General features: G+C 38.8%; 1 protein-coding gene and 1 long non-coding RNA gene across 3 annotated transcripts in view; one reads left to right on the forward strand and one right to left on the reverse strand.

Moving 5' to 3' along the window:
- LOC142159080 (uncharacterized) overlaps nucleotides 1-1,790 on the reverse strand; it is a 52,329-nt gene extending 50,539 nt beyond the window's left edge. The window contains exon 1 of the long non-coding RNA XR_012692901.1: nucleotides 1,603-1,790. This is a non-coding gene — a long non-coding RNA (uncharacterized LOC142159080). The remainder of the gene's footprint in view (nucleotides 1-1,602) is intronic.
- Nucleotides 1,726-20,074, forward strand: TERF1 (telomeric repeat binding factor 1). Of its 2 annotated transcripts, XM_075213656.1 has the most exons (11): nucleotides 1,727-2,017; nucleotides 4,245-4,340; nucleotides 6,579-6,709; nucleotides 7,567-7,653; nucleotides 8,625-8,774; nucleotides 9,644-9,762; nucleotides 9,935-10,012; nucleotides 11,295-11,360; nucleotides 11,446-11,531; nucleotides 13,406-13,473; nucleotides 19,776-20,074. In XM_075213656.1, the coding sequence occupies exons 1-11, from the start codon at nucleotides 1,864-1,866 to the stop codon at nucleotides 19,932-19,934; spliced, it is 1,194 nt and encodes a 397-aa protein (XP_075069757.1). In that variant the 5' UTR covers nucleotides 1,727-1,863; the 3' UTR covers nucleotides 19,935-20,074. The 2 variants fall into 2 exon arrangements, with proteins under 2 accessions (XP_075069758.1, XP_075069757.1); XM_075213657.1 differs by lacking the exon at nucleotides 11,295-11,360 and having other exon boundaries at nucleotides 1,726-2,017.
- Nucleotides 20,075-23,059: the final 2,985 nt, after the last annotated feature.

Consider the following 23,059-nt stretch of genomic DNA (forward strand, 5'->3'; position numbering starts at 1 on the left):
TCCAGAGCAACCCTCTCAGAACTCAGATTAATTTGCACTTGACTGTGAGCACTATCTCTCACTCAATGCCAATCGGAAAGGTACCAAAAGTGCCAAGAGACTTGACTGGAAGGCAGAAGCGCCCAAGGCAGAGAACCCACCATATGAGAGAGGATGGAGGAGTTTCCCAAGAGACTCCCAGTGGAACCTTCATTTTCTGCACTGCCAGTGAGAAAAAGCTAGTGATTGCAAAGTAAAGCCACGGGGAGACTGCTGCTGAGTTGCTATAAAATGAAGTGACTAAAGTGGAGAAAAGTGCAATCCACACCGCAAACTGTATACTAGTAGAGGTTTGCAGCCAAGTACTCAAATCTATGCCACCTATATCTCACAGACTGAGATATAGGGGCACATTTATCAATCATCGGCAAAAATGAAAAATAGTTATCAATCCTTATCGCATGGATAAGGATTGAACTATTTCTCAAATTTATTAAAAACGGATCACAGAAACAGCAGTTCCGATAAACTGCTGTTTCTGTGATAAAAAAACAAAACAAAAAAAAAATCAAATCTACTCTGCCTCTTCGGAACGCGATGTCCTCTACATTTGTCTTCACACTGGAACTGCGCATGTGCACAGACATCCCCGCTCTGTCTCTGCAACTATAGTTGCAGAGAGAGCGGTGAGTGACAGGGAGGGATCATGTGATCCCGCCACACATGCGCTGTCCAGCTCTGCTCTTCGGAGCAGAGCTGACAGCACTGAAATCTGACAATTTTGATAATGTACGCGGCGTACATTATCAAGACAAGTTACCAGAAAAAAAACTTTTTTTCGGAACTTGCTAGATTGCGGCCAGGAGCAGTCACCATACTGTTGAATGGTGATTGCTCCCAAAAACGAAGAGGAGTGCAAAGCAGCGATACACCTTTCATAAATTTGCGGAGCACACAGAGGGACCTTAATTTCCCGGTAAGAGCACTATCGTTCTTTCTTAAATATGCCACCATAGCCCTAAAGAACAGGAGGGGGCAGCACGGTGGCTTAGTGGTTAGCACTTCTGCCTCACATCGCTGGGGTCATGATTTCAATTCCCGACCATGGCCTTATCTGTGTGGAGTTTGTATGTTCTCCCCGTGTTTGCATGAGTTTCCTCCCACACTCCAAAAACATACTGGTAGGTTAATTGGCTGCTATCAAAAATTGACCCTAGTGTCTGTCTGTCTGTGTGTCTATATTAGGGAATTTAGATTGTAAGCCCCAATGGGGCAGGGACTGATGTGAATGAGTTCTCTGTACAGCGCTGCAGAATTAGTGGCGCTATATAAATAAATGATGATGATGAGGGGGGGTTTGGTATCCTTTCCCGATGACCGAAACACCAACAAGATGTCAGTCAGACAAGTATTAGGGGTAAATCTTATCTGTGTTTCAGTCATCTGGAAAGTACCACCGAAGGCTGGTACCCTAAATAACAAATGGAACAACTTAACTTTACAAGGCGTTATCAATACTTCACAAACATGTGCTACCTATTTATAAATAAAAAAAACCGCCTGGCTCATTCTGCAAAACACAAATATATCAAAATGTTACATTTGCAAAAGCTGACTGGATACCTAACTAGTAGTGATGGCCACCCCGTTCCTCTCCGACTGCAGTACAGCGGTTACATCAGAGGCTGCCTACACCTGTACTGTAGACACATTCCCCTATCAGACTCTGCACAGCCGAACATTTGAATCTGAGTGGCGCGAATCCGTACAAGTCCTGCGCATGCGCACACCGGCTGCTGTGCAGTTTGATTCTCACAGCTGATAACCGCAGAGCGCAATTTTCCCAGTTGGTCAGTGACTACAGCCAGCCAGAGGAGCGGGTACATGGAGGAAAGCGCCGGAGAGGCGCCTCCCTTCGCCGAGGTGGCAAGCGTGGCCACAGCCTGGGTGATTGACTACATGTTTGCCAGTTTGTGCCACTACTTCAATGAGGATGATGGGGCGGAGGGTTTCCAGCGGACGTGTAAAGCAATGGAAGGTAAAGTAGTCCAGTCTGCTATCCGAGAGAACGGAACTATTTCCTTGTTGATCGATTATATTGTTACAGATCCCGTAGCTTTAGCAACTGGCATTAGTGACGTTCAATAATTGGGGTGGGGAGTGCTTTCCAAACCACGCCCCGGGTTACGTCAGTCACGTGCCTGTTTATTGCTTTGAACAATGTTTGCAAATGCAAACTTCTACATTGGATCTAAAGAATAGACATTAATGATGTCACAGCAATTCTGTATGACTGTAGTATTTAAATTTTGTAAAGAAAATTAATGTTGTTTTTCAGTGCATTTGGATTTTAGAGGAAAACTTTTAGTATTTAGCTTGCAAGCTCTGTGCCCAAAGAACTTGTCATTTGTCAGAATTTTTGCTAGAAAGTATCACTGTATAATAACAGTGATTCATATTTTACATAAACTGACTAGTGCCATATAATACAGTTATTAGGACTTGCATTTCATTGTCCCTTCATTGCCAACTGTACTAGTACATTTTCATAGGCGATAAAGAAAAGGATAAATAACCGTGTTTTTAATACATTACAATTTTGAAAAGTTGTGAAATGTCAACAATTTTAGTTTGTTCATTTTTTTATTCTATTTTAAAACATGATAAATTGAAAAATCATATTAATAGGCATGTGTGTGTTTTCCACCTCTATTGGCAATATTGATGTTTCTAATAGCTATGAAACATAAATAGCATAAAAATACACTCTAAAAACACAATAGTTGGTCAAAAGTAGGTTACAGAATGGTTACAATGAAATCAACTACAAGTACATTTTGCATTTAGTAACAAGCTTGCAGACAACTTTCCAAAAACACTCATGTAAACAAGTCCTAGTTGCAAGGAGCAGCTCTGGAGGTTGATTTGATATACCAACCATTTACATCTGAGCAACAATTATTGTTATATTGGATTAAGTTTAGTTATATGCTTGCAATGTAGTAACCATGGCAAGCATGCATACTGTATGTATTTCATATGTGTGTGGCTTTATATGGTTGATTTGGCAACCTTACCTCTTTGTGTTGTTATCCATAAATATAACATTTTCTCTTTAGTATTCATCTATTTTATACCTTAAACTATATTAACGGTTATGGAGCCTGTTGTAAAATAAATACTTTTATTTTTGTAATGCACCACAGGTTAAAGAAAAAATTAGCATACGTCTCCAACACCTTTTATAAAATTAGTTTAATTCACCACTGGAAGCTGAAATCAGTTTGACATAAGGGTCACATCATCACTGTGAGATGACCTTTCTCCTTCCACCATCTAGCTCAGTCTGTGGAATATTCCCATTTGCCTACATCCCCCTCCCCACATCAGAACACTGCCTCTGCTGCATGCAGCCCGCCCTCACTAACATAATCACAGTAGTGGACAGGTTAGTGCCTCCCACAGGATCCACATGGTCATCTGAAATACACTGCTGTGGTGTACATAGTGGTGATCTGATTGGCTACAAGTTGTTTTATCACCATCTATGTACTTAGACACTAGTTAATCACAACATAAAAGGTACTCTGACCATGGTCAAAGGCACCTTAAAAAGACTTTGGATGGTAAATAAAACCAGATAAAGAAATTAAAATAATAAAATATAACACAAACAGTGCTTTCCAATGTGACCTCATTGGTACTTTATGGTCTGCTCCTGTTTATCCACCTTATTTTCTTATTGCAGTTGTGTGCTGAATTAATTGACTTTTTGATGGCTTTAGACTGGTAGCAGACTCTCCTTAGTGGCATGCACCTTGGAGTTATAAGAAATCACGATCCCCAGTAACAACGGCATGTTGTTACTACGTCATTTTCAATTGCGACTTGTGTCTGACTATTTTTAAAGTGGAAATGCCGTTTGTCATCCCACCTAATACACTTAAGCCTTAGTCTAATAGTTAGGTGGGATGAGAAGTGGCATTGCCGCTTTAAAAACAGTGAGACACAAGTCGTAATTGTAAAATGACGTAGTAACAACACGCCGTTGTTACTGGGGATCGTGATTTGTTATCAGACTGCCGCCCACTTGATCTGTCATTCTTAAGGTCAGTCCTCCTTTCTTGTAAGTCGGCTAAGTAATTTTCGTTTTGGTACCATTGTGGTAGTCACTGTCGGTGACACCACCACCTAAATTTCGTACCCCACCCCTATAATCAAAGTAGACATGTGATGAAAATAAATGAATGCATTTTAATTTACAGTACTTCTTGAAGCGATGCCTACCCTGGGTTCAGAGAACATGAAAGCTGTATTAATTGCACAGTTCCTTACCCGTGTTGCAGAAGGAAAACATCTAGGTAATACTCTTAAAACTATATATCTGGTGCATATTTTAAAGTAGTTTGTATTATTAGATTTATGTAGCTACTTTGAAGTTTGAAGACGTTTATGTGTCTGTTGTGGCAGTTTAGCACAGATGCCAGCAAGGGTGACTTTTTTTTTCTCACCTATGCTGTACACTGTCATTTCTTTTTAAACTGCAGATCTTGGAAATTAATGGTGCAGTTCAATATTATGTACACGATGCTGGGTTGCCAACATGGCTTGAAAATCGCTGCTACAGTTCTTACGGATTTTATGGGTACTTTCTCTTATTACAGGGTGCAAATCATCTCAAGTCAGATGGACTTACACTATATGGACAAAAGTATTGTGACGCTTGACCATTACACCAACAGGGACTGTAATGAAATTGTATTTAAATACATATACTTTAATATGAAGTTGATTCTCCTTTTGCAGTGATAACAGCTTCCACTCTTCTTGGAAGGCTTTCCATAAGATGTTGGACTGTTTCTTTGTGAATTTGTGCCCATTCATTCTGTAGAGCATTTATGAGGTCAGACGCTTATGTTGGACGAGAAGACCTGGCTCGCAATCTCCATTTCAGTTCATCCCAAAGGTGTTAAATGGGGTTGAGGTCAGGGCTCTGTGTGGGCCAGTCAAGTTCTTACACACCGATCTCATCAAACCATGTCTCTGTAGTCCTTGCTTTGTGTAATGGGGCACAGTCATATTGGAATAGAAAAGGGCCTTCCCCAAACTGTTGCCACAAAGTTGGAAGCATAGCATTGTCCAAAATGACTCGGTATGCTGAAGCATTAATATTTCCCTTCATTGGAGATAAGGGGTCTAGCCTAAACCCTAAAAAACAACCCCATACAATTTTCTCTCCTTCATCAAACTTCACAGTTGGTATAATGCAGTCAGGCAGGTAACGTTCTCCCAGCATCCGCCAAACACAGACTCGCCCATTTGATTGCCAAACAGAGATGCGTGATTCATCACTCCACAAAACACGTTTCCACTGCTCCACAGTCCAGTATCGGTGTGACCCACTTTGTATTACAAATGTTTGCAAATGGAGACTGCATGGCTAGGTGCTTGATTTTATACACCTCTGGCAACGGGTCTGATTGAAACACCTCAATTCAATAAATAACAGGTGTGGCCGAATACTTTTGTCCATATAGTGTATGTCTTGTTTGACATTGACTACTGAATAACACAGATTTTATTCTTAGCCAGTACACACAGTGCAACAACACAATATTGCACCCTGTGATGATTATCATTTATAATGGAACATAATGCTGCTGTCCCCTAAATGTTCCATCCCGTTGCAGCCTTTTTCTCATACACTGAAATGGTGGTTGATTGTACAAAGGACAACCCCACCCATAGCTTAAGTCCAGGGAGTCATGTTCCTTTTCAGCATGTTACACCTTTGCTGAAGCACAAGGAAAACAACAATATAACTTTTTTTTTTTCTTCCATAGATGGCTTTGCATTTTAAATACAAAACTGTAGCCAGCCCACCACTATGATTGTGTGTCTCCAAGTTGTTCTTCTATTTGTGCCTAATGGAGCCAGACACTTTGACAACTAATTGGTTAATGCACTCTTGTCTAAACGGTGCTGTGGTAGACTAAACATTTGTACTATTTGAGATATATGTTATAAAATGTAAAATTCAAAGTTATTTAAGACAATGTCCATTTTATACTTGTGCTTTAAATCCTACCCTCACGGCAGCAAAAAGGTGGCGGTCACATTAATGAGACTTTTACCAGGGTTTAACTTCCAAACATTGAATTTTCTTATATCTATTAAATCTAATATTAGATTTGTAGTACAAAGATGGGTGGTATCACCTGCAGCAATGAGGAGAATTCAATACAGGTGCTGGATCTGTCCAGAAAATGTAAGGTTTTTGTGTAATTTTCAGCACCATGCCTAAATGATAATACTATTTTATGTTTAAATATGACCCATTTCGACATAGTAAAGGCACAGGGCAAATGATGTTTTGGGCTATCGGACCTTTTTTTTTTTCTTTTTTTTTTTTAGCAATCTTTACTGGAAACGATTGGATTTGTAGGCCAAAATTTCAAACGGAAAAACAAATTGAAGTTTCTTTGCATTTTCAGACTGCTTTGAATTACGGGACACTGTTAAAGCTCTTCATATCAACATGTCCCTGTAGATTAACAGTTGTATACCAACTTGAAATGATATATACCAGTTCTTTCTAGATGTCCAGTTTGAAACAGATGAGAAACTTACACCTCTAGAGACAGCTGTAATGGTATTGCGTCAATTTGAGGAAGAGGAAGAAAATCTAAGAAGTCTTCAGGAAGAAATAGAAACATTGGTGAAAATTCAGGCGAGTGCCCAAATTTAATTGTGTCAAACATCTATTAAACTGTAATAAATAATGATGAGCATGCAAATGCCTCATGTAAATGATTGATTCTGCTTAAATAACCTGTTCTTATACATACAGTTTAAAGAATCTCCTCTTAATGTAGTGCCTCCCACCCCACACCATTTGTCCAATCGACTTCCTCCAACGTTTTTTGAGTTTCACTCTGCAGTTACAGCCTCCTGGCTCTTTGGTCTGTACTTCTATTGAGGTTGTATGCTATTGGTACGGGTACTACTGCTTGGCGGAAAGTCTATATAGAAGACAACTTGGCTTTATGTGTGATCTCTCTATGCCTCAATATTAGATACTTCATGTTAGAACTGCTGAGTTGAAACAAATAATGTAATGTATAATACATAGTTGATATGGAAGTATCACCTAACTTTTTCTTGAGTTTACATAAAAAAATCTCCCAACAAGTTATAGAGGTGGCCTGGGGTTCCTACGGGCCAGGAGGTGGCCTGGGGTTCCTACGGGCCAGGAGGTGGCCTGGGGTTCCTACGGGCCAGGAGGTGGCCTGGGGTTCCTACGGGCCAGAAGGTGGCCTGGGGTTCCTACGGGCCAGAAGTAGCATTTTTCGGTGGTAAAGCAAGAGGTTATGAGGCAGAGCAGAGAGAGCACTTATGGAATATTTGGAAGCAATTGTTGAGGGTTTTGTACATTAAGGTTAAAATCTCCTGCAAATGGTATAAGGATTGTCTGTTTCAAAGAATAAAAAAAACATCTAAGGTGAATGAACTGATGTACATTTTTATTATTTACTTATGCTTTAACAAAACCCTAATTGCATATGTTTATAACATTTTTTTGTTTAGGCTGTAGCAGTTTGCATGGAAAAGGGAAAATTTAAGTTGTCATCAGAAGTTCTTGACCGACAGTTTGAAGACACTGAGACAAATAAGGTGAATTAAATGACATCTAGATCTAAAAATACAAATGAGCTCATGTAAAAGAGCTACTAACAACATTCATAAATAAATATGACAAAGTCGGACATTCTACTTACATTTGCTCTGTAGTTGAGTGCAAGCTATTTCCCTTTATTAGCCAAAGGTTGCTAAAAGGATAACCAATTTGATAACCCCCTTGAGAAACTCCTGTTATTCCAAGCACTAATGTAAGTGAGACATCTAGTGGCCAATTAGCTAAATGCAGCACCTGAAGGATGCCATTATCAACAGCAGTCAGCCACATTCTAATTGTCATCTTCCTAATACAAAATAAAAAAAGCAAACATTTAATTAGTTTCTATGAATTACAGTCTTTTTTTGCAGATACTTAAGTACCAGGTTCTATACATATCTCACAGTGAAATATTAGAATAATACTATTAATAATGTTTGGATTGAAGGAGTAATTTTAACTGTATTTAGTGTATTTGCATTAGTTTACAACTTTTGTGTTTTAGATATGATATATAGAGAATAGATAGACAGCACGGTGGCTAAGTGGTTAGCACTTCTGCCTCACAGCACTGGGGTCAGGAGTTCAATTCCCGACCATGGCCTTATCTGTGCGGAGTTTGTATGTTCTCCCCATGTTTGCGTGGGTTTCCTCCGGGTGCTCCGGTTTCCTCCCACACTCCAAAAACATACCAGTAGGTTAATTGGATGCTATCAAATTAACCCTAGTGTGTGTGTGTGTGTGTGTATGTGTTAGGAAATTTAGACTGTAAGGCCTAATGGGGCAGGGACTGATGTGAATGAGTTCTATGTACAGCGCTGTGGAATTAGTGGCGCTATATAAATAAATGGTGATGATGAATAGGATATTTAAACATCTCTAGGTATTACAGATAAATTACTATACATTCCTCATTGCAATGTTTCCCACATGTTAGTAATCATTTCTATTTTCTCTTCCTATGTTCCAGTATCTAAGAATGAAGCTGTCTATGGTTATTGGAAAGAAAGACCCATATCATGAATTTATTAATAATTTTTCTTACACTAAAATGTTGAAGAAGATCAAATCCTACATCCATCTTTTCTTGGCTAGACGGCCCCCTGTTTTTTTGCTACAGGTGAGTTTGAAAGATAAAGAAAAATTACATACCTCAATATAATCCAAAATATTAAAATCTGTATAAAAAGGTCAAGCCTCCGTTTTAGACCACAGCATTAAACCACTAGTCATGCCAAATTTATCCACAAATATTGACTGCCAGCTAGATTAAACTTTGGCTGTCAATATTGGAAATATACACAAATGGAAGTTGCTCGATCAATTTATAGGTTCATGGCAAGTGCTTGAAGGGCGGGGTTCTCCAGAAAGGGAAAAATAGAGAGAAATCCCTCAGCACACTGCTCTGAAATAGGTAAAGAGCTGATATTCTACTTGTACATAAAAATGCAGATCTCTCCATTACACACATTTGCAAATGCACGATAAGCCACCTGCTACTTCACGGAGCTTCTGCTAATAGGGTGGTCCTAACTCTAAACAATGAGAGACCATATATACTGGGTCATACATGTGTTTTTAAATTGAGAGCTAACTTACCAAGAGGTACCCCAGGAGCCTCCAAATGGCAGCTACTAATAAATACATACAGTGGATCTGTTATGCACACTTGTTTCCGGGGCTACATAACGTGTTCCTAACATGAACATGATGGACATTACACATTCGAGTGTGAGGTAAACGGCAGAATCTCAGTAACTTGAGAGCTGAATTTCATTGGTAGATATTGTTTTAATGATGCTTTTTTCCCAAATCTATAATAGTTATGTGATTTTGTAAATGTATAATGGTATCTACATAGTTTATATCAACATTAAATTAAACCTGTGAGATTTATTAACATTACAGGAAGGTCGTCTCAATTATGCCATATGATAGACTGTAAACATATGCATGTGAAAGTTTTATTCTGTCATTGTTTGATTTAAGGCAGCCACAAAGGTGGTAGAAGCTAAAGTGCAAAGAAAGCAGGACAACAAGAAGTTGAGTTGTCCTGAGAGCGGAGAGACCGGAGAAGATAAGGACCTTGACGTGCACACTACTGAAAGGTATTCTTTGTTATTGTGAAATATGTGTACAAGTGAAAAAAACAATTTGAGAAAGTACTGCAGGACAATAAAGACACCATTAATACACCACTGTATATGTGAAAATAAAACTAATAATCACATATATGGCATAATTGCTTGTGTGTGTTCAAATGTAACTATTGTTTTGTAGTTTGCAAACTGAAGAAGACAATTCTTCAAGTGAATGTGAAAACACTCCAGGGCAGAAGAGCAGTATTGATCTAAATCAGTAAGTTTTATTCTTATTTCTCTGTAAGTTTTATATTTTGTACGGACAACTTGTTATTTATATGCTTATTTGTAGTTTTTATTTTATGAGAAAAGAAATACTGCACAAATGTTAAGATTCTGAAGTTGGCACCCTTGAACTAGATATGGTTGTATAACAATATTTATGAGAATGCAGCCTACAAATTCAATCACAACCAGAGATATCATAGACGTAATTCACCAGTATTTATTATAAAATGTATTCTCATGATTATTGGTCTACACTAGGCCTCATTTTTGAAGTGCAAAGTGTCCGGTATGCAGGTTTTTATAGCAAGAGGGCGTGTAGCTGAAGGAAGGAGTCAGGCGCAAGGTGTGGACGTTCCTTGCAAAATACCGGAGTGAGTGCACCGCCTGCAGCTCAGATCTGGCAGAGATCAGGTCTTGTCCCATGCTTTTACCGGGACACATATTATGCCTCCTAGTTGTACCTCACCAGAGGATTGTGTTTCAAGGCACCGTTTCCCCAATGTAAAACAAGCCTTCAAAAACACAAAAGTCCTCACTCTTTTGATTAGTTTAAGTCATTAAGAATTCTAAATAATACAGAATTTTAGGAGAAAAACAGAATAGTTGTATTTAATAGAGGTGGTTTTAAATTTGTAGGACGTTGGACTTTTAAGATGAGATTTTCACCTGTGTACAGTGCAGTTCACCACGTTGCACATCTAGGTGGTTTCCAGTTTGTGGAGTTGTCCCGAGAGCGGAGAGTTGATGTGCACTGTGATGTCTGCTTGGGGGAGGGGGGTGGACATGTGCAAAATTAAAGCAGTTTGTTGTGAGAATCGAGTGATACAGACCACAGTGTGCAAATGATATGCACTTTAAACATTGTTGAGAGAGGAAAAGGAGAAAACTTTCTAAATAAAGGACTTCCACATATATGATTCATGTTCATTGGCCTTGGAGGGGGGGAGAGGGGGAGGGAGTTATCAGGAAATTTACAAATCTTGTATTTTTATAATATTATTATGCTTCAATGAGAGGTTTACAGTTGTTGGGTGCATCCTTTTACATACTCCTATAGCAATTACTATCTGTCACACTTCTTGGGGAATATACATCTAATGCAGATACTTGAAAATCCTACGTTTGTTTATTATACGTTTTCCTGATTTAATCCATACAGAAATGCTGTGTTGTGCACATTATACTTTTTTTTTGTTGTCCATTCATTAGTATTAAAGTTTCTACTAAACAATAATATTCACCACTACATTCTTTTTATTATTATTGGCAAGTAATGACTTTGAAATACACAAATGCAGAGAGGACATGGCAACTATTACAGATAAAGCAGCAGAAAGGTAAGTAAAGTGTTTTCCTCTAACACATTGCCAGCGTGAGTATGTATAAGGCTCTACAACATAATGCTGTGATATTTTTTTACAGACCTCAGAGGCGACTCTTTTCCTTGGAACAGAGGACACCGTGGCATCCAGACAATTCATGTAAAAAGATAAACACAGCTATCACAAGTGAGTAAATAAAACCTCTAAATGGCATGCAAATGAGGAACTGATCTTCTGAACTACCTGTCAAACATGACAGTACGTGGGCACTGCTGTTTCTACTTTTAGTCCATTATAAATAATGAAATAGTATCTATAGTATAGCAGAGTATTGACAATGAAGGATATTTATGTAAATTTGTGCGTAGCATAAATGTTCTATACCCCATAAACCATCATGTACCAGTAGCAAATAATCTATGTGAATGTGCTCTTAGTTGTCTATATATGTGATTATAAGATAAACATACAAGCAAGTAATATGATGAAGATGTGACTATAAATCATCATGTTTAATTTGCACCAAGACTTGATTGTATGCACTTTTCAGATATTTAATATGTTTCTTATTCCTTTAGTGAATTTAGTTTTTAACAAAGATTCCTGTCTTGTTTTAAAACTATGAACATATAAAATGTTCTGTAAGCCATAGTAGCCAATGAGATTGAAACATTTGAGTACAGTTTACAAAATGAAAGAAATCCTCTTGGTTGGTTGCTACAACACCTATTTTCTGTGCCCCAGTTTCTATACATTTCTTTGAGTGTAGGGATCAATGAGCCTTATGTAATTTCATCCCGCCTCTCTTCTGTTGCACAGCTGAATGGAGGTAAGACAGACACCCACACACAGACCATTGAGATGTAGACACAGCACACATGGCACTGCTCTGGTGCTTCCAATAGAGATCAATGATCCATATATGAGATGCCATATCTTCTCCATTCACTTATCAAAAATAGGGCAAAGGGGAGATGCGTTATAGCAGCATTATTTTAATTTCCAAAATGTAACTAATGTTGCATTAGCTAACCAGGAATGCAACATTTGATTTCAAAATGTTAAAATACAGTGTGTATGCAACTGGTGTCTCTCTCTCCCATCACAATGGTTGTGAGCATGTTTAGAGATACTACTGTATTTGGAGGAAAAGCATTGTGTTATTGAGTGTTCTAAAGAACGCATGGGGCCAGATGGCTGCAAATTGGGTGTACTGTACTCTCCTAAAAGCCTCCCATAAAAATAGCCAATAGGCTGAGTCACAGTCATCTCAAGGTGGGTCCTATAGCATATGTGTCAGGTTTCCGTCAGGCACACAGCACATATATGCACATAAACACAACCAGTTCATAAGCACATTAAAAGTTTGTTCATTTGTTGTGATGGAGAAACACACAATCATGATTGGGCTTCCTGAGAATATCAAACTCCAAATTTGTGAGTTGCTGTTTTCTGGGGGGTTTTTATAGGACAGGGAAACTCCAATCTTGTCTCATTGATTGGACTTCAGGTTAGCTAACTCCTGCTGCCAATTAACTTTTTTTTAGAAGTCATTAGCCTAGGAGTTCACACACATTTTCCAACCTATACTTAGAACGTTACTATGTTCTCAATATGGACAAGAAGAGTACTGTGTGTTATTCGTTTAAGCAGACTGTTTGTCTATTCTTGTGACTTAGATGAATATCACACATTACCAATGTATGCAGCAATCCAGATAATTTCAGATATTTCCAAAGGGTTCACATACTTTTTCTTGCCACTGCAAAAGATACAGCTCCTGACAAGCGTATGTGCGTCTTCATGCTTGTCTGCATCAGCCACATTGGTGTGTACATGCCCTTACTGTACTCTGCCTACAGTGGACTGCCTTCCCTGCCTCTCCAGCCGGTAGGGTGTGCTAGTGATGATACGTTCACCTCTGCATGCGCAGAGGACACATTTTTGTATATAATGCTACGCAAACAAGTGTTTACCCAACTGTGCTTCAGGCCCATAATACACATTTATTCTCCTAGTTGTAGGAGACAATCAAATACCTTTTACTCTTCTTTCAACAGAAAACACAAGTTCTGACAATCAACAAGATGTATTACACACAAGTTCTGGATCGACCAGGAAAAAACAGGTGAGCCTTATTTAGAGTTGGATACAATTTACGCTTATAACATAAGGCTGGTAAAGGCAAAATCATGGGGACAAAAGGCATGGGGTACATAGAAATCACCAGTACCAGCACTAGGCTATGCCAGCCTGGGCTGGTGACACTATAGCAGAAAACCAGCAGAGTGGGGTCCTCCTACCATAGTGACAACCAATCCTAGGCCGCTCAGCACAAGGCTGGATTGGGTCATTCCACATCAAATCAACTCAGGGTTTCAAGCTGACCGTTTCAGATCGTAATGAAATTCGGTATAATAAATGCTGCCATGGGTGTAATGAAAACCCCCAAATCTTAGGCTGATATATGCACTGGTTTTCATCATCATCATCATCCTCACCATTTATTTATATAGCGCCACTGATTCCGCAGCGCTGTACAGAGAACTCGCTCACATAAGCCCCTGCCCCAGTCTTACAGTCTAAATTCCCTGACACACAGAGAGAAAGAGAGACTGGGGTAAATTATTGATAGCAGCCAATTAACCTATCAGTGATCCCAAAATAAAACTTTGGTGATTAATTAACAACAGTGTGAACAATTTTTGAGATGGTTTTTTAAAAGTGCAGCTTTAAAGGCGTATAACCTCAAAACCAGCGTACATATTGGCCTAAGATTTAGGGGTTTTCTTTACACCCATGGCAGCATTTATTATCCCAAGCTGAATTGAAATAAGAGAATGTAACTTAGAATGTTTTCTAAAAGTGTGTTGATTTGATGTGGAATGTTCCGATTCCCACCCTCCACCCCCCAGGGTTAACCAACCTATCTTACAAAGCACTAGGGCTATTCCCACATACCTGAGCAGTGGTTGTGATTTGATATGTAAAAATGATGAAACAGCATTTTGTCTGTGGTGCCCTATAGGTCAGATCATGACCAGGCTACCACTAAATGGTTGGGCATGCGGGTACTTGTACCAACAATTTAAATATTTTTTTTTAAACGGTGTCTGTGTGTTTTACATACATTTTTCTTTGGTACACTATAAGTCCCAATGGGCCATGGTTGCCAGGACATGCTGGCACTTGGTAAGCCACACATTTTAATTTACATAAAAACTCCACTAGACCCCCTCATTTACCCTCTGTATTGCTTACTTAGATCCAGGCTGGCAGCCATATGTAGGGACGCCTGACTGACTAGCTCTGTTAAAAGTTCCCATTGACACTGAGCTCCTAGTGATTATGTAGTCATATTTATAACCCGGGGATTTCCCTTTAACATGAACTCAGGGCATGGAAATACCCCTGATGTTGCACCGCCACAGAGACGCCTGTGGCTCCTTCCCCCTCAGAATAGTAAATAAGGAGCATTAGCAGGCACTTGCTGTACTATGTCTGCCCACCTGCCCATTTCATCCCCGTCTAGGTACATTTGGCGATTACAAATCGGATTTAAGTCCGTCTCCACATGACCACCAGGCGTTTTTAATTGGTTTCACTTTTTTGTTTTTAAACATTTTTGTGTCCTGTGATTTTTTTTTTTTGTTGTTTTTTAATAATGCAGATCTAACATGTAACTACTCCATTTTATATGCTTTGTTCTGTTATGCTGTTGTAAGATTAAAGTATTTTTTTCCTATGAGAATGAGCCTCCCCTCAGCCAACAGCTAAAAAATGCACTAGAATAAGGATAACAAAAATAATAAGGATAAAAAATGAAATAAGGCCCATGCAAGTACAAGTTGGTGTTCAAGTGAAAAAAGTTGATTTACATTTGTGTGTAGCCTATTCTGAGGCGTTCTCGTAAGAAGCGCCAAGAAACATGGCAGCATAAAGGTCGGTCTATTCAGTGTTTTCAAGTGCTCCAATTAATCTAAAGTAAAAAGAAATCTTTGAAAATGTCTTAACCAGCTCCACTTTACATTTTCTAATTTAGCTTATTTTTATGTGTCATGAGATTTCTCCTGTTACATGCTGTCCTATTATATTTCATACTGCCCTGCTGATCATTTCCTTTTTAACTTTAAGCTTTTACAGAGTTCTCTGTATTCAGAACATGTTCTTTAAACTATGGTAGAAATATACACAATCACAATACTTTTCCTATGCAAGTCAAATTACTCCCTTTTAAACAAGGAACAGGTCACAGAGGCAAAGTTTTCCAATGTGAAGTCCATTGTGCTGCTTTCCCCATGGGTCACACACAGTGTGAATAGACCAAAATGCTGCTGGCATAAGGATTATTGTGAATACACACAGGGTACTCACACACACTTATTAAAAAGCTGAGCACTGGACAAAATGCTGCATGTAAATTTGTCTTCTCTCTCTCCGTGGTCTGCTATGCTGAAACACACGTGGTATTGTCATTGGGGATCCCTATGCTTGTACCACTGTGCTCACACTCCATATGCAGTTTTTGGGGATCTTGTTGTTGCTATAATAATAAGTGTCAAATACGCCTATGTTAATGTGCTCTTAGTTGTATATATGTGACTGTAGGATAAACATACAAGCAAGTAATATGGCGAAGATGACTCCTGATTTTTAATTTACACCAATACTTAATTTCCTGAACTTTTAAGATAATATGGGATAAGTTTCTGATCCCTTTAGTGCAGGCCTGTCCAACCTGCGGCCCTCCAGGTGTTGTGAAACTACAAGCCCCAGCATGCTTTGCCAGTAGACAACCTGTTGATAGCTGGAAGGGCATGCTGGGACTTGTAGTTTCACAAACATCTGGAGGGCCGCAGGTTGGACAGGCCTGCTTTAGTGTATTTAGTAAGTACTTTTTAACAAAGATTCCTGCCTCGTTTTAGACATATACTTCATGGTTTTGTGGTGTCACTGTGTTGCTGGTATCATAAGGTGGTATAGTGTATAGCACACACAACTGCAAGGGACCCAAACTGTTGCCAGTGATGGGGTGAGCTCTTTGCTTGCCACCCATGTAGAAGCCACAAAGAAGCATTGTCGCTTCCTGAGGTCACAGAGGCTGTGCAATGCACATTCCTTTGACAAGCGCATACTGTGGGCATAATGACGTGATCTCTCCTGCCATCACTGAAAGCCTGTAAATGCCATTTACAATTCTCTTCTATCAATGTGGACACTTTTTTCATTGTATTTGTGATCCCATATTATTGTGAGACGTTTTCCATATGTCACTGGTTTACTTGAGAAAATATTTATGTTTTTATGATGTTATTGAGTTACTGTTTGGTTCTGTCTGCATTTTATTTTGTGTAGCAAGTGAACCTCTTCTGTTACTTGAATATTTGTAACACTTATAAGTAAATGGGTACATTAAAAAAAGACATACAACTTGACCAGAACTGAGAAGTAAACTAACAAATATATGTGATCCTTCTCGTACCCTGGCAGAATGTTTTGTATATACCTGAAAAAAGAAAGACACATGGTCGCACACAGCTATGGAACCATTGCCCTATTGTGAATGATACAATGTCATTCTCATACAAAAGGCAGGGTGCACTCACATATGTTAGTAGCAACACATAGAAGCAAAAGAGAAAGAACACAAGAGGCACTCCAGTTCCCAGATTAATTATTGTAGATAATGAGATTGCAACAGTAGCAAATATTAAAACTTAAATTTTATTCATTTCTATTAAAAAGCAGCGAAATATAGAAATAAAAAGTGTATGTGTTGTGTATTAAAATAACAAGTACCCAGACATACGGCGTAAGTAGTATCATATGGTAGTGATACACACAAAAGGGAGTACATGCATCCTAAAGAGATTAAGGGCTAGATTTACTAAGCTGCGGGTTTGAAAAAGTGGGGATGTTGCCTATGGCAACCAATCAGATTCTAGCTGTCATTTTGTAGAAGGTACTAAATAAATGAAAGCTAGAATCTGATTGGTTGCCATAGGCAACATCCCCTCTTTTTAAAACCCGCAGCTTAGTAAATCTAGCCCTAAATCTCACTTAGATCTCTAGATTAGGTCTTAGTCTATCACAAGAGGGTTATTGGTTCATAGGGGATGGTTGTATAAATATCAATGGTTTATTGTAGAACCCTTTAGGAGACACCCCTAGTATATAACCCATGCATAGGTACCCTCATATATGAGATAATGTACTTATTCCTATTATATAGATAGGTACCATAAGAGGCAGAGCTATTAGATTCCACAGTATCAATAATCAGTACATTGCTGTCACTGGAAATATTAGAGATCATATAGAGTGCCCATAATGATTGTATTTTCTTATCACATGTATAGGGGACAGCCTACATCAAACATGAGTACCTATAGACAGATTATAACCCCTACTAGATTAGGTCCTAATCTGTCACAAGAAGGTTATTAGTTAATAGGGGATGGTAGTTTAAATGTCAATGGTTTATTGTAGAACCCTTTAAAAGACACCTTATTCTATCCCCTAGTATATAACACATACATAGGTACCCTCATATATGAGATAATGTGGTTATTCCTATTCTATAGATGGGTACCATAAGAGGCAGATCTGTTAGTTTCCACTGTATCAATAGTCAGTATGCCACTGGAAATATTAAAGATCGTATTGAATGCCCATAATGATTGTACTTTCCTATCGCATATATAGGGGACAACCTACATTCTACATGAGTGCCTGTAGGCAGATAGTAACCTCTAGGGCAGGCCTGTCCAACCTGCGGCCCTCCAGGTGTTGGGAAACTACAAGTCCCAGCATGCACTTCCAGCTATCAACTGGTTGTCTACTGGCAAAGCATGCTGGGGCTTGTAGTTTCACAACACCTGGAGGGCCGCAGGTTGGACAGGCCTGCTCTAGGGGTTCCTTATAGTTGTATATGTTAGAGAGAAATTAGTACCATATATAAACTGGCAAATATGCGGACAGTGATCCCTAATAAGTATTGTGCGCCAAAAGTTACATATAGAGGGAAAACTGAAAACCAAGTATACGTCCCCCCATAGATAATATGCACATCGGGTACTGTCCGTCCAAAATTCTCTATCAAAAGTCAAGGTACGATAAGACCAGACCTAACATCCATATGTATAAAGAACTCTAATAATAGTGTGAACAGATACCTTCAGCGCATATCTGGTTTCACACAGCTCCCATCTCCGGCGAAACGCCGGAGTACAGTGCCACTGTCGGGTACTAGTGACATCACAAATGACGTCACTTCCCTTTTCCCTAACGTACGTTTCGCAAACGCTTTCTCAAAGAAAGTAACCAGAGGTGGTTTACCCTGGTTACTAATAAAGCACATTCGTCCAATCAAGTAGATGCAATGATTTGATTGACAAGGCGTCCCGCCAATCGCAGTGATGTATAATCAGAGAGTTTAGTAAAACATATTGAGGATCATATTTATTTTATCTCATTCTCCTGTCAACATTCCATTGGTAAATTAGTTATACATCAAAACACCATGCATAAGTATATTTATATTTGTAATGCTCAATCTAATCCAATCTCTGATCCAGAAAGGTAAGTAAGTAAAGTCCTCTCTAAGGATTACAGATACTAATAAGTGATGAATGTCACAGTGGCAGAAATGGAGGCTACTGTGACATTCATCACTTATTAGTATCTGTAATCATTAGAGAGGACTTTACTTACTTACCTTTCTGGATCAGAGATTGGATTAGATTGAGCATGGTGTTTTGATGTATAACTAATTTACCAATGGAATGTTGACAGGAGAATGAGATAATATAAATATGATCCTCTCAATATGGTTTACTAAACTCTCTGATTATACATCACCGCGATTGGCGGGATGTAAAGTATATGTTTTTTATATATACTTTTGTGGCACTTATTGCCAGCTGTAGTATTCTGTTATCTATAATTTTGGCACTAACCTAAACTTTTCAATTGTTACTAGTACAGGGAAATGTATATACTAGACATGGTTTTATGTTATCTTGATGTGCAGACTACAGGCGAACCTGTTTCAACCAAATAAATACTGGATAAATATTTTGATATGTTGCAGAGGCTCCAGGTATCATCTTTCCTTGTACTGTAGAATACCTCTGTATAGTCACAAAATCTTTTATCAGTTCCTCATAAAATGTTGCCATATTTGACGCCTTATTTGAGAAAATCCATAATCCATCCCACATGCAAACTTAAAGTTATAAATATAGGCAAGTAGACTATGAAGCAGTCAGACACTATAATAATGCTAATTTATGCCCAAAAACTCTGTTCCATAGTAATTTCTATTTGCTGTCCTCCGTTACAGGCTTTTCTGAATGAGCGTATTTTTCTTGCTTTAATTTTCAGATGTAACCCAACACTTTACAGAATTTTTTTATTTATTTTCTTTAGCCCTGGACATGGGAAGAAGATCACCTATTGAAAAAAGGAGTGAAAAAATATGGCATGGGGAACTGGCGTAAAATACTTGTTCATTATAAATTTAATAACCGTACAGGAGTCATGCTAAAGGATCGATGGAGAACAATGAAGAGGTTAAACATTGTCTGATCAGTGACCCTTCAAGGCAATTAGTAATGGACACAGCATTGTGAATATTAAATGTGTGCAAGATGTTTTATGTGTTTTTTTTACATTTTATTTTTTTTTAGTATAAAATATACTGCAAATAAACAGTATTAATATCAGAATGTTCAGGTGTTTTGTTTAACAGCTCTTCATGGATAACATTATAGATAAAGACACGATCACCAATTGGTCCCCCTATAAAGAGTTCTGCAGCGGAACACCAGTATAGTATGCAAAAGATGGGTTATTTTTAATGTTTTTTAGTATATTTTAGACATGGTGCTCCAAATGATGGGAAAATCTTTTATCCACATGATATCTGTAATGTGTATCTCTCCAGCTTTTCATCTACATAATTGTTTGAGCAGCTGAGTAGCAGAAAATAGAATTTGTAAATGAGCAATATCAAGGTACTTAAATATGTCTCGGGAACACGTCACGAAAATGTACCGTACAAAAACTATTGAAATAAGTATGCAGGAATAATAGATTGCTTGGCTGCATTCTTTAATAGAGCTCAATCATTTAACTTTGTGTTGTAAATATTGGTAAGTAATTGAATAGTTGATCTATATGTATAACATGGCAAGTAGTCCTGCAGCAATTATAATAAAGTTGGCCCCACACTGCGATATCAAGTAGTTTGCCAAATATTGCAGCGTGTGGGCCCAAATTGAGCCGATGGCTGATGATGATAAACAGAAATAATATGAGGCACATTAATGTGAGCGCACCATATGTAGCGAGTTACTCGCACCGATCCACCCAGCTTATACCATCAGCAGATCTTGTAATCTTGACGTGCAGATAATAAATCGCAACCGTTTTGCTGTTATATTATACTAGTGTTCCCAGCTATAAAGTCTCTAGTCATTCCTTTTACAGAGGTTTATAGGACGACAGGAATGAATCTAAATCTAGATTCCCAGTGAGTATGTTTCACAGCAAATTACAATGTTGTCAAATATGTCCCTCTTGGGAGCACAATCTAATTTGGTCAGTCTCCAACACCTCATTCTCTAAATATTTGAATATGTTCTACAAGCATTCAGTGCTTCTGATTACAGGCACGGCTGGTCAGGCAAATGATAATGAAGATGTTAAAGCACCGCTGCACATACAATTACAAATTACTTTAAATACAGAGATTTGCAAATACATATAATATGTAGTTGTTTCTAGTGCTTATCAGAACTGTAGATATATTAGACTGAGTTATGAAAAAGACTTTTCCTCTGTGTAGGATGCACACAGTCTGGGTCACATACAATCTAAAATAATACAGCTGTGCCAAAACAGTTTGTGCTGTCACACACTTATTTTTGAGTCCTTGCACCTGTAGTTTTTATAGATTTGCGCACTGATTAACACGTCAAGATTGCGTCCATGAGCAATTAAATGCAGATGGCAAGATGTGGTCGTATATGTGTTGTGTGGAACGCATGATATCTCCAACAATGCACCTTGTGTAAGACGATATTCTCATTTGCATCAAGGAGTAATAAATGTGCAATACCTGCGTCAGAGGATGGGTGGATCCTCTACATACACCCTTGGAAAACCAAAACATTTTGTGCTCTGCATCAATGATCTTCAGTATCTTTTTTTATGCAACAGTGTTCATTGCTAACAGCAGTAGCTATAATTCCATATGAAATACTTATTTATCACCTTATATGTATGAGTAGGAGCCACTTACAAAAGTTTAGTTATACTTTAAATATACACTTTACTAGCCATTATATTAGGTGCAGCTATCTAAAGGTGAGTTAGCCCTCAAGGCAGCCTGAATTTGATGGACAATGGCCATAAAGTGGTGCGGTGCAAGAAGTGCTGGTCTGTGTCCACTCCAATGTGTTCCACAGCTGTGGATAGTAAAGTTGGTGCTGAATCTATAAATAGATGGCACATTTCCATATCTTCTCACAGATGGTAGATTGGATTGAGATCTGGGACTTTTAGGGGCATATTCAATTACAATTCCGGTCCGCGGGATCGAGCTACGAACTTAATCCACGATACCGCAATAACGTGGATTTTCGTTCGCAGCCCATAGTGTTGCGTACAAAAATCCACGTTATTGCAGTACCGTATTACCGGCAATAGTGCACACTTTCCGCAGTAACGTGCATTACCGCGGACCAGAACCCTAATTGAATATGCCCCTTAGAGCACAATGGTGCCAAGAAAAGAGAGCGCAAAGATGAGCAACAATGTTTAGATATCATGCTTCATACAAATGTACCACTAGCAGTGAAGGGACCCAGAGGTCATTTATGCACCTATTTAATTTACGGTCTCCTATTTACTGTCACCATACTTCTCTCCAAACTCCTTCTTTTTCCATCATCATTCTATTCTTCCCCTTCACTGCTTCTCTCCTCGCTAATCTGCACACGTTTTGCCTGTTTCAGTTTCTCTCCTTTCATTCCATTCTTGACTCTCTGCAATCAGGCTTCCGCCCCCAACATTCCACTGAAACTACTCTCACAAAAGTAATCAATGATCTACTTACTGCAACAGGCTAAGGGTCATTTTGCCATACTCCTTCTCCTGGACCGCTCTGCTGCTTTTGACACTGTTTATCACCTTCTTCTACACACCCTTCACTCCATTGGCCTTCATGACACAGTTCTTTCCTGGTTCACTTCCTACCTATTGAACCGCTCCTTTAGTGTTTTTACCTCTGGCACATCCTCCCCTCCACTCACCATAATCTGTTGGGGTCCCACAAGGCTCTGTTCTTGACCGTTTACTTTTTTCATTATACACCTCTTTTCTTGGAGCACTAGTTCGCTCATTCGCCCTTGAATACCACCTGTACACTGATGACACCCAAATCTATATCTCTTTCCCTGACCTCTCCCCTGCTGTACCATCACATGTAACCAACTGTATTTCTGCTATCTCCACATGGATGTCCCAATGCTACCTAAAGCTCAACATGTCCAAAACTGAGCTTATTATCTTCCCTCTTGCTAGAGTTGCCACCTGCCCTCAAATCTCTCTCACTGTCCACAATTTCATCAGTCTCCCAAGCCCTCTGCCTTGGTGTTACACTTGATTCCACCCTCTGCTTTATTCCTCACATCCAGACTCTTTCCCAG

This window comes from Mixophyes fleayi, chromosome 5, assembly GCF_038048845.1.
Source record: "Mixophyes fleayi isolate aMixFle1 chromosome 5, aMixFle1.hap1, whole genome shotgun sequence".
In the NCBI taxonomy this organism is placed as follows: Eukaryota; Metazoa; Chordata; class Amphibia; order Anura; family Limnodynastidae; genus Mixophyes; species Mixophyes fleayi.

What these genes read in the sequence shown, in the direction of transcription:
- TERF1 (XM_075213656.1), top strand. Translation starts at nt 1,864, where the DNA reads ATGGAGGAAAGCGCCGGAGAGGCGCCTCCCTTCGCCGAGGTGGCAAGC. An exon ending in TGCAGAAGGAAAACATCTAG is followed by an intron (nt 4,341 to 6,578) that starts GTAATACTCTTA and finishes AGTTCTTTCTAG; the next exon opens with ATGTCCAGTTTGAAACAGAT. An exon ending in AAACATTGGTGAAAATTCAG is followed by an intron (nt 6,710 to 7,566) that starts GCGAGTGCCCAA and finishes TTTTTTGTTTAG; the next exon opens with GCTGTAGCAGTTTGCATGGA.